Source organism: Mercenaria mercenaria, chromosome 4 (assembly GCF_021730395.1).
Source record: "Mercenaria mercenaria strain notata chromosome 4, MADL_Memer_1, whole genome shotgun sequence".
NCBI lineage: Eukaryota > Metazoa > Mollusca > Bivalvia > Venerida > Veneridae > Mercenaria > Mercenaria mercenaria.
Window position 1 is genome coordinate 55,597,118 of NC_069364.1, and position 13,294 is coordinate 55,610,411.

The 13,294-nt window shown below is 33.2% G+C and overlaps 1 protein-coding gene across 27 annotated transcripts in view; it reads right to left on the reverse strand.

Annotated features, from left to right (window-relative positions):
- LOC123552894 (dynein axonemal heavy chain 5-like) overlaps positions 1–13,294 on the reverse strand; it is a 172,653-nt gene that overhangs the window by 124,313 nt on the left and 35,046 nt on the right. For 24 of the 27 annotated variants that reach the window (XM_053541349.1, XM_053541350.1, XM_053541361.1 and 21 more), the window contains 6 exons: positions 13,041–13,219; positions 12,274–12,486; positions 11,899–12,012; positions 8,415–8,546; positions 2,729–2,761; positions 427–536 (listed from right to left, as the gene is read on the reverse strand). In XM_053541349.1, coding sequence (XP_053397324.1) covers positions 427–536; positions 2,729–2,761; positions 8,415–8,546; positions 11,899–12,012; positions 12,274–12,486; positions 13,041–13,219 — 781 coding nt within the window. The remainder of the gene's footprint in view (positions 1–426; positions 537–2,728; positions 2,762–8,414; positions 8,547–11,898; positions 12,013–12,273; positions 12,487–13,040; positions 13,220–13,294) is intronic. The other 3 variants (XM_053541364.1, XM_053541365.1, XM_053541348.1) reach the window with 1 other exon arrangement.

Genomic DNA, 13,294 nt, shown 5'->3' on the forward strand with positions numbered 1-13,294 from the left:
TAATGGATGTAACTTGACTCTGACAAACATTAAAACTCACAAGACTGGCTATTTCATAACCTTAACATCACTGACCATAAGACAACATTCCAGAATAATAAAGTTTACAAGATTTTGTATACTGTGAAATCATTAATATTCGTGGGGGACTAATTTTCGTGGATTTCGTGGTTGAGTCAATCCATGAATTTTAATCCCAATGAAAAAGTAAAATTCCCATTCATTTTATGTTCAAAAGTTGAAATCCACAAATTCATATCCCCACGAAATTGAGGTTTTGATCAAAACCACGAAATTTCATGCCCATGAAATTAAATGATTTTACAGTACTTCAAAACCAAACACCACAGCTAGGTAGTTCTTACAGTTAAGTCAGACACTACTAGAACAACTTCCTGCGATATTTAGACTGTATCATAAACTTACTTGATTAAACCAATGTCCAGTAGGTGACATAGTCTAAACACATTGGCTTCCAGTTGGAAGGAACTTCCTGTAACCTGCATCACTTGTAACCAGTGACGATTCCTGATTTCCTATAGAAAACAAAATATCACATTATACGCATTTTATCTTACGTCCTATTCAAAACATGTAACATTTAACAGTCTGTGGCACTATAAAAATAGCTTTTGCATGAAACTGAATTTTCTACACACTAAAAAACCTATATTCATGCCTGTACAACCTAAGAAAAATATCTCAGTTTAATTTTTTAAACGGTATGAAAAGAAAAAAACTTTACAATTTTCCTTTCTTATATATGTAAATCTTTGCACAATTCAAGAAACCATTTTGTCCTCCTTGAAGAACTAGAAGTCTTCACATCAAACATGCAGATGTTAAACTAAAGCAAAAGAAATACTATTCAGCGGTTAAAATGGACACAACATTCAACAATTAAAATCAAAATTACAGACACGTCTTTCAATCTACAAACAAAGTCAAGTCTACAAACACTTTTACTGAATATGCCAGCACTGAATAATGCACAATGTGTCTACCAATACATTTTCACTTCTACTTGTACTTCTTCAAAATAAAATACTGACATTTCTACAAAACAAATAAATTATTACATAAAAGAATCACTCAAAAAGACCCAAAACAATTTCTTCACACAAATATTTACTCACTGGAATTTCAAATCTTTGGCTTCCCTGGTGGCAATTAAATAGCATAGAAAATCAGTGCAACATGTTAACTAGAAATTATTTTTATACCATCTAATAGCATTTTTCATTCTTCTAACAAGCATTAGTGCAGTGTTGAAGTTTTTGTTGTTGTTTGGTGTTTTTTCATTTTGCTTTTGAGCAAATGCTTCAAGCTATTCTATATGAAGGAAACCTTATTTGAGCCGTGCCATGGGAAAACCAACATAGTGGCTTTGCGACCAGCATGGATCCAGACCAGCCTGCGCATCCGCGCAGTCTGGTCAGGATCCATGCTGTTCGCTAACAGTTTCTCCAATTCCAATAGGCTTTAAAAGCGAACAGCATGGAGCCTGACCAGACTGCGCGGATGCGCAGGCTGGTCTGGATCCATGCTGGCCGCAAACCCACTATGTTGGTTTTCTCATGGCACGGCTCATATCATTCTAAAAACATAAAACATGGTAAGAACTACCAAATACTGAATCTGATGCTTTAAAATTCTTTTGAAATCCAACATGGATTTCTAAAAAAAAAATCTACCAATTCAACACATATTTCTTTACTCAATATTAGTAAAATAAGCAGACAATTTTTTTTTTTTTTTTTTTGAAGATTTTTCAAAAATAGCAAATTTCTAGAAATGCTGATTTAGTCAGACCGAAAACTTACACTACTTTTTTTTTTGGATAATGGCATAATAGGCTTAATTTGATGAGATTTTGAAATGGATGCTAAGATGAAGATTTCAACTGATATGCAGACACTTTAAATTAATATGAAAAATCCGTAACTATCTCTTTCCAAGTATAACATGCACAAATTCATGCAATTAAACATGCTTTCTATAGTTCTAAATTCTAGCTTTTTTCTAAATGAACTTTGGCTTTTTGATAATCATATTTGTTTCACTATTTAAAAAACAACCCTGTAAGACAATAAATGCAATTTTCTTCTAATTTTGAGTCAAAAAGGAAGAAAACTTGCTTCTAAAAATGATAACTCATTATTACTCAGTTCATATCTGACTCTACAAGCAAAGAAGGACCTAAAACATGGCAAGGACTGTAGACTTTGGAAATTTAGTAAATCATAACTCTAAACAGACTTGAATGAAAAATATCAACAGTTATTAATGTGCTATACATATACATTCATATAAATTCTCTATATACCTTACATGATATGAGCCGCACCATGAGAAAACCAACACAGTGCATTTGCAACCAGCCTGGATCCTGACCAGCCTGCACATCCGCACAGTCTGGTCAGGATCCATGCTGTTCCCTTTCAAAGCCTAACTGTTAGCGAACAGCATGGATCCGGACCAGACTGTGCAGATGCGCAGGCTGGTCTGGATTCATGTTGGTTGCAAATGCACTATGTTGGTTTTCTCATGGTGCAGCTCATATAATGTTTTGGGGTTGTTTTTTTTTTTAAAAAAAAGGGTACTTGTTTGCTTGTTTTAAACCAGTTAAAGACATGTATTAGGAGTCTATGATGCTGTATTACTGCTGCTGTATGTGTTGTGTGCAGTGTTAATGTACATAACGTCAGTGACGTCTACCCAACATTACCCGAATAGATGGAGTTTCTTCACCCGTACGTAACTTTTTAAGATAAAGAAGGAATTAATCTACATGAATATTTAACATATACACAGAACTGATCAAATAACTATTCCACTACAAAGACAACTTTTTGAAGACTTGAATATATAATGGGTCTCCATGCAATGTTTCAGCAGAACGATTAGATTCTTAAATTATTTGCTAAATTTTGCAGTTCTAAACAAGGATTTTCTCCACTCTGCATGGTAGAGATTTTTTTTGGCTATAATCAGGACCTGAAGGAGCAGATTGTTTTAACCATTTATCTCAAGCATAAACTGTATTGGCTATACAACATTTCAATTTAGTTCTATTTATTTACTGTCCTGCCAAAAAAAATTACTGACTTTCAGCTCTGCCCTTTCATGTCATCAAAAGTAGGCAATCATAAAATACATTGGTAAGTTCTGGAAATACTGTGCTGAGTTTCCCAAACATTTAACAAGAAACGCGGCAATGCCACGAAACCAGGTTTTCAACACTTTTCATAAGAATAAACAAGAGTGCCAGAATGTCACAATATACGCCCGTCACAGCAAATTTCTTTACTCTAGCACCTGTATTTGCAGATGTAATTTTAATTTTGTGGTTGTTTAGTAATCACTGTAATTCTTTTGTTTTTCTAAGTCCACAAAAAAACTCCTTACCAGGTAGAGATACCTTAAAATTCACCTAAAATTAGAAAGTAACAACTATGTTGTACCACAGAAAAGTGGTCTTGGTTTTTCCCTACGGTCAATTATAAAAAAAGGTACAATATAAGTTATTTATAGTAACACTAAGAAGTTAATCTTAAAAAAAAAAAAAAAAAAAAAAATACAAAAAAAATAATTTTAAGTCCACACAGAAATCCTTACCAGGTAGAGATTGGTCAAAATACACCTCAAAATTGGATGTAACATGCATGTTGTACTACAGAAAAGTGGTCTCGATTTTTCCCTACGTCTAGTAATGAAAAAGTTACAATATAAGCTATTTATAGTAACAACAAAGGGAAGTAATTCTAAAGAATGGAACTGCGCAAGACACTTTGTCTCATGATGGTGTATAATTGTGCCAAGTTACATCAAAATCCCTCTATGCATGAAGAAAATATGCTCCGGACAAACTTTTCATTCTTGTATCCTTTGACCTCTAAGTGTGACCTTGACCTTAGACCTAGGGACCTGGTTCTTGCGCATGACACTCCGTCTCATGATGGTGAACAATTGTGCCAACTTTCATCAAAATCCCTCCATGCATGTAGAAGATATGCTAACCCTAACCCTAACCTAACCCTAACCCTATTTTTAGTAACAATGACCTTGACCTTGATCCCAGAAACCCCAAAATCAATCCCAAGCTACAACTTTATATAAGTTTGCTATACACCAAGTTTCATCATGATAGCTCATTCCTAAGTTAAGTTATTGACCGGAAACCCTTTTTCTATTTTAAGTAACAGTGACCTTGACCTTGACCCCAGAAACCCTAAAATCAATCCCAGCCTTTGTCTTGATATAAGCTGCATACATACCAAGTTTTATTTAAATATCTTTACTGAAACAAAAGTTATTGACCGGAAACCTTTTTTCTATTTTAAGTAACAGTGACCTTGACCTTGACCCCAGAAACCCCAAAATCAATCCCAGCCTTTGTCTTGATATAAGCTACATACATACCAAGTTTTATTCAAATATCTTTACCGAAACAAAAGTTATTGACCGGAAACCCTTTTTCTATTTTAAGTAACAGTGACCTTGACCCCAGAAACCCCAAAATCAATCCCAGCCTTTGTCTTGATATAAGCTACATATGTACCAAGTTTTATTCAAATATCTTTACCGAAACAAAAGTTATTGACTGGAAACCCTTTTTCTATTTTAAGTAACAGTGACCTTGACCTTGACCCAAGAAACCCCAAAATCAATCCCAGCCTTTGTCTTGATATAAGCTACATACATACCAAGTTTTATTCAAATATCTTTACCGAAACAAAAGTTATTGACCGGAAACACCAGTTTGACGCCGCCGCCACCGCCGCCACCGCCGCCGCCGCCGCCCGCCCGCCCGACCGACATCTACCCCAATCTAATAACTCAGGTTTTCGTTGAAAACCTGGTTAAAAAGGTCTGACAATCTGATTTCTATACCTAATGTAGCAAAAGTCATGCAAAATGGGGACAAGAACAACCACATTTTAATAATAACAAATAGTATAAACTGACATAAATATAATTGATGTAATTATGTTACAATGATAACTATACTGTGTATATAATTATAATTGCCATAGTAACAATTGATAATTTAATCATATATAATTGTGAACATTTTGCAAAAGTATTTATGACATATAAAGTTTTAAATATTATCTATATATTGCAAATGTCTGTAAAATGTCCTTTTGATGTCTTAATGTCATTTTGGACATGCAGTCACATTTTTGTCCAATGCCAGTTTTGACACTGAGTCGTGTTTCGCCAAGTGTGTAAGTTAGGATATCAAAGAAAATAATTCACAAAGTTCCAGAAAGTCAACAAGTAGTTTTAAATTAATGAATGGTCTCATCTTATGAAAGAAGAGAAATGGTAAAATCAGTCAGTCTTTTACCTTGTGTTAAAAAGCATCTAAAAATTTCTACAATCTGTATACTCTGTTTTCATTTTGAATGCCAGAATACTGTCAAACTGAAATTTCTGTCCAAAAATGACACTTTACAGACACTATGCTGCAATAAATACATAGAATGAAAGGAAACAGGTATTAAAACATGATACCAGGGTTCACACACTTTGTTTTTTTTCTAAGTAATACTGACAAATCTAAGCCATACAAGGTGAGCTATCCCATATACAGTAACCTATAAGCCAACTCTGGATTTCATGGGGGTGTCCGAGGTTTACCAAGTGGAGGGTACGATTCTATACTTCTTGTACTTACTATTGTTATATATTTTCCTAAACCTCCCTGTTTTATACAGAAATTATACATTATAAATCCATTACATGTAGAAAAACAGACAGAGCAGTAAAGACAAAAGGCTGAATGTATTTGAAACATGAAGTTCAGTTATGCCATGGTGTCCAGAAAAAGGTTTCTTTAACCTAACAAGAAAATGTTGCTTAAATACTCTGGACATGGCTTAAGTAATATAAACCATGCTTTAATGATAAAATTTCAGGTATTTTTTTGTTATATACTCTGGAGTCAGTTAAAGTTATTTGACCTGATGCTTGCATGCTTACGTGTTGTTTTCAGAATGAAAAAAACAACTTAATCTGGGAAATTTGTATTTGCAATAACTGGTATAATATGAAAACCAAAAGAATTTAAATGTTGTTTTTGCACAAAGTCTATGCGCTAGTATTTCAGAATATATGTAAATGTATCAAGTCTGCCCCTGCCTTGATCTGCTCATGTAAGTTTTCTCTCAATGAACATTAACAGTAGCAAAGGTCTGAAGAGTACATAATATACTGTAAGTAAATTAAGCAGTATGAAGAATTTACATATTGTCATATTTATAGTTAATACTTACAGAAACATATATCTAGAGCAATTATGGTGTAAAATATACCTCATTTACGACAAATTTCAGATGTTTAATAACGATCAAAGTAAAGGAAAACTGCTGTTTTAATTCTTAATTTCAGTAAACAAATTTTCTAAGGCTCATTAAATATATACGGCATGCAGAAAATATAAAAATATGATTAAAATGTATATATTACATACAGGTCCAACTAATCTTCTACATGCATTTTGATAATTTAATCCTAATTGACAAGCAAGTGATGTGTAAGCATAAATGGTCAGCATAACCATACTAAGGGGTACCATTCCCTCATTCACAAGTGATGTAACACATGCATGACAAATGTATTGATATATGTAATATTTAGGGGTAAAATGCTGCAATACTGCATTCACTGTGCAGATTTTAAGAAGGATCTGAAAACTGTTGGTTTAGCCAAAAACAAAGCCAGGATTATTTAGAGAAAATTACACTTGAAATTTGTTCGCTTGAACTCACCACGACAGGCAAAATTTGTCTGAGCTGTTGAAATTTCAAGCCACTGAAAAATATACATCACATAGGAATTTTGCGGGAGCCGACGATGAGTTTGCGGAAAAGGTGGTGTACACTTTACAACAAAGTTTGAATGTTGACAAGAAGCTATGAAGACCCGGTAAATGAAAAAACAATATAATGCTTGTTCTTCACATGGTAAAGACATGAGAAGCTTACTATAACTGTATGATTTATTTCTGATTTTAATGAAACATAAAGCTACTATTTAGCGCAAAAATTAAAGTAACTGAAAATATGGCACAGTTTTCAAATCCTTGTATATTTTTGTCTCTAAGCACAATGTAAAAAAAACAACAGGGAAACTGGAAATAAAGTCTAACCTGGGAAAGCTGAAATAAGTGAGTCATTAACAAGTTATTTATAAAAAGCAAAAAAAAAAAATACTTAATTGGCAAGTTGTTTATAATCTTATACTAACCATATACCTTACCAAATATTTGAGTTTCATCAAAATATATAGGACCTTTTTTTTGCTGATGACAAAATTACGTTCTGTGGTTATTAACGACAATACATCTTTTAATTCACATTTGAACAACGGACTTTGTAACTTAATGAAATTCTCCTTTTTTGTAACATAATACCAACACAATTACAGGTCATATGGTAATTTTCCAGCTTTTGACGAGCCAGCACCTGGGTAGAACAAGTGACTATCTGTAAGCCAGCTGAATCACTCACTCACATGTAGAATTCAATGCCCCGAGCAAGGCTTGAATCCACATCCGTGAGGGGAAAGTGATTCAAAATGAGTGACTTGGCAATGGAGACCCTTTTTTTGTAAAACAAGAAAAACAAGCAAAATTAATTCCCTTATCATCAATGCTTTTTTCTTGGTAATATGCAGAGCTTTCAATATATGAAAAATAAACAAAACAGCAGATATTCCCTGAACGACAGGAAATCTCCGAAAAATACAGGATAAAAAGAGAAGATTTCCTTTCTTTTACCACTGTTACACCTGCAGCCATAGATATGAAAAAATAGTTTTACTGAAATATGTACAAAGCTAGTAATGTCATAACTTTCAGTGGAAGTAATATGTTATATGGAAATGGATTCCGCTGACAAAGGCAAAACATAATCTGTGGATTACAAAGTGAAATTCACAAACACAGTGCAACTTTAAATGACAAAGCTCAAATAAGTGAAAAGATTAAAAAGATCGGGCTTCGAAGTAACCTTTGGTTCCTCTGCAGTTCTAACATGATTTACACAAACATAATAAAACATCACAGTTACTATGGGTACTTAGACAATTTATTTTTTCTGTCTACACAAAATCTAGGTATCACAACATAATTGAAGTATAGCGTAATGACAACAAAAAAAAAAAAAAAAGAAATTTTGGACATTAAAAATATCGTAATGCTCCAAAATGTAAGCAAACAAAATTCTGAGAGGTAAAAATTGTTACTTCAAAGCCAAAGCTAGGTACCAAAACAGTGAAACAATTTTATTCCAATTCTGGGAAATCTTAGACATGTGCAAACAAAATCCAAATTGTATTTCAATACTGAAAAGGCAGGACACATAATTTGCAATATCAAACAAAACAGAGAATATCTTGATGCTTACCTTGGCAGCTAGACTGTTAAGGAGTGGGAACACCTCGAGATAGGTCTGTAGTTTTGATTTAAGGTCGTTGTATGCGTCCCAGTCCTTCAGTTTACTGGGTAGAGCTAGACATTCATCCCAATAACTCTCAACCTGTGCAAAACAGAACAGAAATGTTGATATTCATTTAGCAGTGGTTCAGAAACAATAGGGTTAACAACATGTCAACAAATGAGATGACATTCCTAAACAACGTAAGGACCATACATACAGTTCTTTGCAACCATTCATTGACAAATACTGTGAAATAAAAATAACATTTGTGGGGGAATATTTTTTGTGATTTACAAGCTTTCTTAAATCAATAAAATCAAATCCCAATGAAGAAGAAAAATCCACTTCAGTTTTATTTTGAAATTTGAAAATCAATCAATTTATGTCTCTAAAAAATATACATTTTTGCTGACACACCAAAATTCTGTTTTCACAATAAAAACATAATGTTTGAAAGAACAATGAGCGGCTTATCATCTAACAAAGTTCTAACTTGGCTCTAAGAAAAACCAGTCTCTAACCACCAGCATCTGATTGGATGTTTCTGAACATGATTTTGAAACTGACCAATGGCAACATTTCTTTCAGAGACTGGTCCCATGTTCACAAACAAATTTGTTCAGTCTCAATGAGTTTGAGATTGAAATTTTCATCATCAAACTCACCTGAGACTGAAACTGTTTTGTGAAAACACGGCCAGGTTTCCAAATTCAGTAGTATTTAAGCAAGATCTATATTATTAATTAATGAATTTGAAGAAGGCATGGCATCAGAACACTTATACCCAAAATTACAGATTTTAATAATGGTGGTCTTCGATAACTGTATTTAAAATATGAATATTATAACAGAAATATTTTCCCCCTTCATAGTGTCATCAAAATAAATGCTATATCTATGTATGTAGTATATGAATCTTGTGTAATATGGTGATCCTACAAATAATGATATACTGATATATAATTTAAACTGTCTATATATGTACAGTAAAACATGGCTCGCTCAAGAATCACTGGCCGACTCAAGTAAATTTTGTGATTCTAGCAGTTTTCTTTACATATTAATCTGTGTTTGGATTGCTTAAAACATTGGATACCTTGAGCAGGCTGATTATCCCCCTTGCAAATACGAGCGAGCAGTGTTTTACTGTGTATTATCCGAGTGAAAAAAATACACTTGTATTTTACGAAAACCTTTAACTAAAAGGTCTTCTGTAGGAAATACTCCTACTGTATTCTTTGTTTACTAAATCTAACTAGGTAAATAAACTAATTTCTAATTTTAAACCTACAACCTTTAAATATTTAAACCAAATTTTATGTTTCTGATAATTTTGCATCCATTTTACATGAAAACTTCTTGCATATTACAGTCTAAGGAAGCTGCAATATTTTCTTCATTAAAAAACAAGAACATTTTTTAAATTTCAGCGTTTCAATGCAAACTTGAACAAAATTGTTTTTGCAAAAAGTAGTTTTTTTTTTTTTATAAACAGCACTCATCAAAGAGAAACAAAAATATCTTTACTGGGCATTTGTCAAAGTCTTAGTAATCTTTCTCAACCAATCTTAAATATGACCAACTTTGAGGTACAAAACTCTGGACTTGCCAGTGATCTATCACAAAATAATCTATTGTTTACCATGCAATGATCTGAAGCTGTTAATAAATCTCACAGTTATGAGTTATGAAGCTTCAGTTTTCGAAGTACCATGCAGACAACAAATAGTTTTAATAGTTTTAAAAGGTAAATAAAGCATTTATTGATAACACATACATGTATCAAGCACTTAACACCTGCTTTAACCCTTACCATGTTAACTTTCTATAATGAACATGTCCATCTTTTAATTGGACAGTGCTATTAACTGTTAAAAGGGGTGCTTACCAAAAAGATACTGACCGAATGGCAAACAGAGCAGATCTTGATCAGACTGCATGGATGTGCAGGCTGATCATGATCTACACTGGTCGCAAAGGCAGAATCAATCATGTCCAGCATGACAAGGGTTAAAACAGAAATTCTAATATGACCCGATTTGTTTTTCTACTAAATGAAGAAGATTGAGTGTGATTTTAGTTTGTCATAAAACTGATGTTTGTATGTCACTTATTACATCAAAGCATCAAACTTTTCATAGCTGCATGATGAAAATCAATACAAGACAAATGTTTGCTGCATGTTGTCAATAATATACATTTTGCATATAGTAATCATTGATACTGTGTTGGAATTGAAATAATATATCTCCAAATGTGTTTTTGTCTTGAACAAAATCATTGTTTTTCATGAAAGTCAGATGTATATTATCATGTCACTCAGGCTATGCCCTCGTGACATATTTCCTTCCATCTGAATTCTAAACTATGATATTATTCAATGATAAATTCAGTTTGGGGTATATTATTTATTAAGCAAAGACAAATTAAATTTTGTTTTAATGCATTATTAATTTATTACCAAACCATAGCTCTTTGAATAGTAATTCTGATTCAAGAATATTTGTGATTGTTACTTTTCTTAATCTTGATCAAAAGGAAACAAACAGCATTCCCTTTAACCCTTAACAAAATTAGAAATAATCAGCTGCTGATATTCATTCTCACTGATACATAAGCATGAGAAACCCATTCGGATTTCTTCCTATATTCATGAACATATTGCTAAATAAAAATATTAATAAAGTCTGTAACACTATTTTTTTCAGGGATGAAAAAGACAAAGTTATCTATAATTCTAATAACTGATACTGATACATGCTGTGACAATGTGTCAAACATACCGCACTGTCCTTGTTAATGATCTAAAATGCACACATATTGACATATAGAACACACAATTAAAGAATTACCTAAGGTCATAAAACAACCATAGAATTGTTTTATATTTACCTTTTACCAATATTTTTTTCAGTGTTTTTTTTTTCATTTTCAGTTTGATATTAAGAGGATCCTGTGGTACTATTTCAAAATAATATTTGAGCCGCACCATGAGAAAATCAACATAGTGCATTTGCGACCAGCATGGATCCAGACCAGCCTGCACATCCATGCTGGTCGCAAATGCACTATGTTGGTTTTCTCATGGTGCGGCTCATATTCCATTCCGAAGGTGCAGGTGTCTTGGTAAAACTGGTACTTTTTTTGCATTGCAAATGGAAAATAAAAGTATGGACCAGTATATTTCGAAAGCATGTATAGAAAATATTTTTTATAGTATAAAATTAATTAATAGTTTCAAATCCAAATTTACACTCAGGCTTAAATTTAGTGCCAAATATTTCCCGAAACTTTATACATATCAGTTGAAACCTCAAACATCACTTTATTTTTGCAGGAGCTAAATTCATAAGGAGTTTCTGTAACATCTTTGTAAAAAGCTTTTAGCAATTAACAATCTACATTTTAGGTTCAAAAGGTTAAAGAACAAGAGCCAAGAATGAAGAGTTACCTCTTTGTACGAAGCATCAAGGTCAACTTCGGCCCACAGTGTATCTCTGAATCGAGTGTCAAACCTTATAAACTTCTGGAACAGTCCATACAGCTGGCTCAACAAATCTAATTCCTTAAATCATAAAATAATGAGACTGAATTACAAATCTTAAGCTATGACTATCTAAACATTTCTAGTTCCCTCGGAATATTTTTTTGTCTGCACCTTACACCATTCTACACATACAAAACTTGGGAAGTGATATAAATTTGATTAAGATTATGTTTTTATTACTACAATCTAATATTAAAGCATTAGCACAAGTAAGAAATTCAGGAGAAAAAATCAATGTGTTGTGAAAATTCTCCAAGAAAAAACTTGAACCATAATTACCTCCCCTGTTTTGTCTAACTCTGCAAATGGTTTACAAGGAATGCCAAACAGTTTAGATACAGAATCCAGTGTTTTTCTCTTGGAATCATACAGTTGATACCTCTGTTGGAAATCTTGCAGCCGGGACACAGCTTCTGCTGGAGGAATACCAGGAACCGCCGGACCCTGAGCATCGAAGGCATTCCTAAACTGGATCACCTCAACAACAAATGTCTGAAAAATCAAGTTGACAAAACATTAGAAACTTAATGAATTTCTCACAATCATAAAGTCATGCAAGATCCACTTTAATATTTCTTCAACTACACATATCCCAATATGGTACTTATTCTTATTACATATATCAGACATCTACAAGTTTTGACTGAATTTTTTTTTTTTTTTTTGGTTGGGTTTAACGTCGCACCGACACATTTTAGGTCATACGGCGACTTTCCAGCTTTAATGGTGGAGGAAGACCCCAGGTGCCCCTCCGTGCATTATTTCATCACGAGCGGGCACCTGGGTAGAACCACCGACCTTCCGTAAGCCAGCTGGATGGCTTCCTCACATGAAGAATTCAAGTTTTGACTGAATGAATGTATATGGTTTGTCTGTGATTCATGGAATTTTTTATATCATTTTGGTTAACAGGTAGATCTATAGGTAAAAAGAATTATTTAAAATGTAGACAATGATTTGAAAAATTCTGTCAGAAAAATGCCACAAGCGATATGTAATATTCATCATTCATTTTAAAGTTTTTTTAAATGAACATATAGACTGACCTTGACTTGTTTATCAAGTTCCTGCTCAAATGCTCCTCGTCGTTCTTTGAGAAGCACTTCTCGGACCTGCTCTGCTAGATCCATCAGTTCAGACCAGTTTTCTCGGAGTGCATCTACTTCTTCAACTTCTTGTCTTGGCAGTCGTAGCTCAAACTCACGTAACTTTGAATACATAGTTTCTGGGAACAGATAAATTTTATCAGCATAAATGCAATGTCAAATAATCAGCTAACTTCTATGTCGTCAATATGATA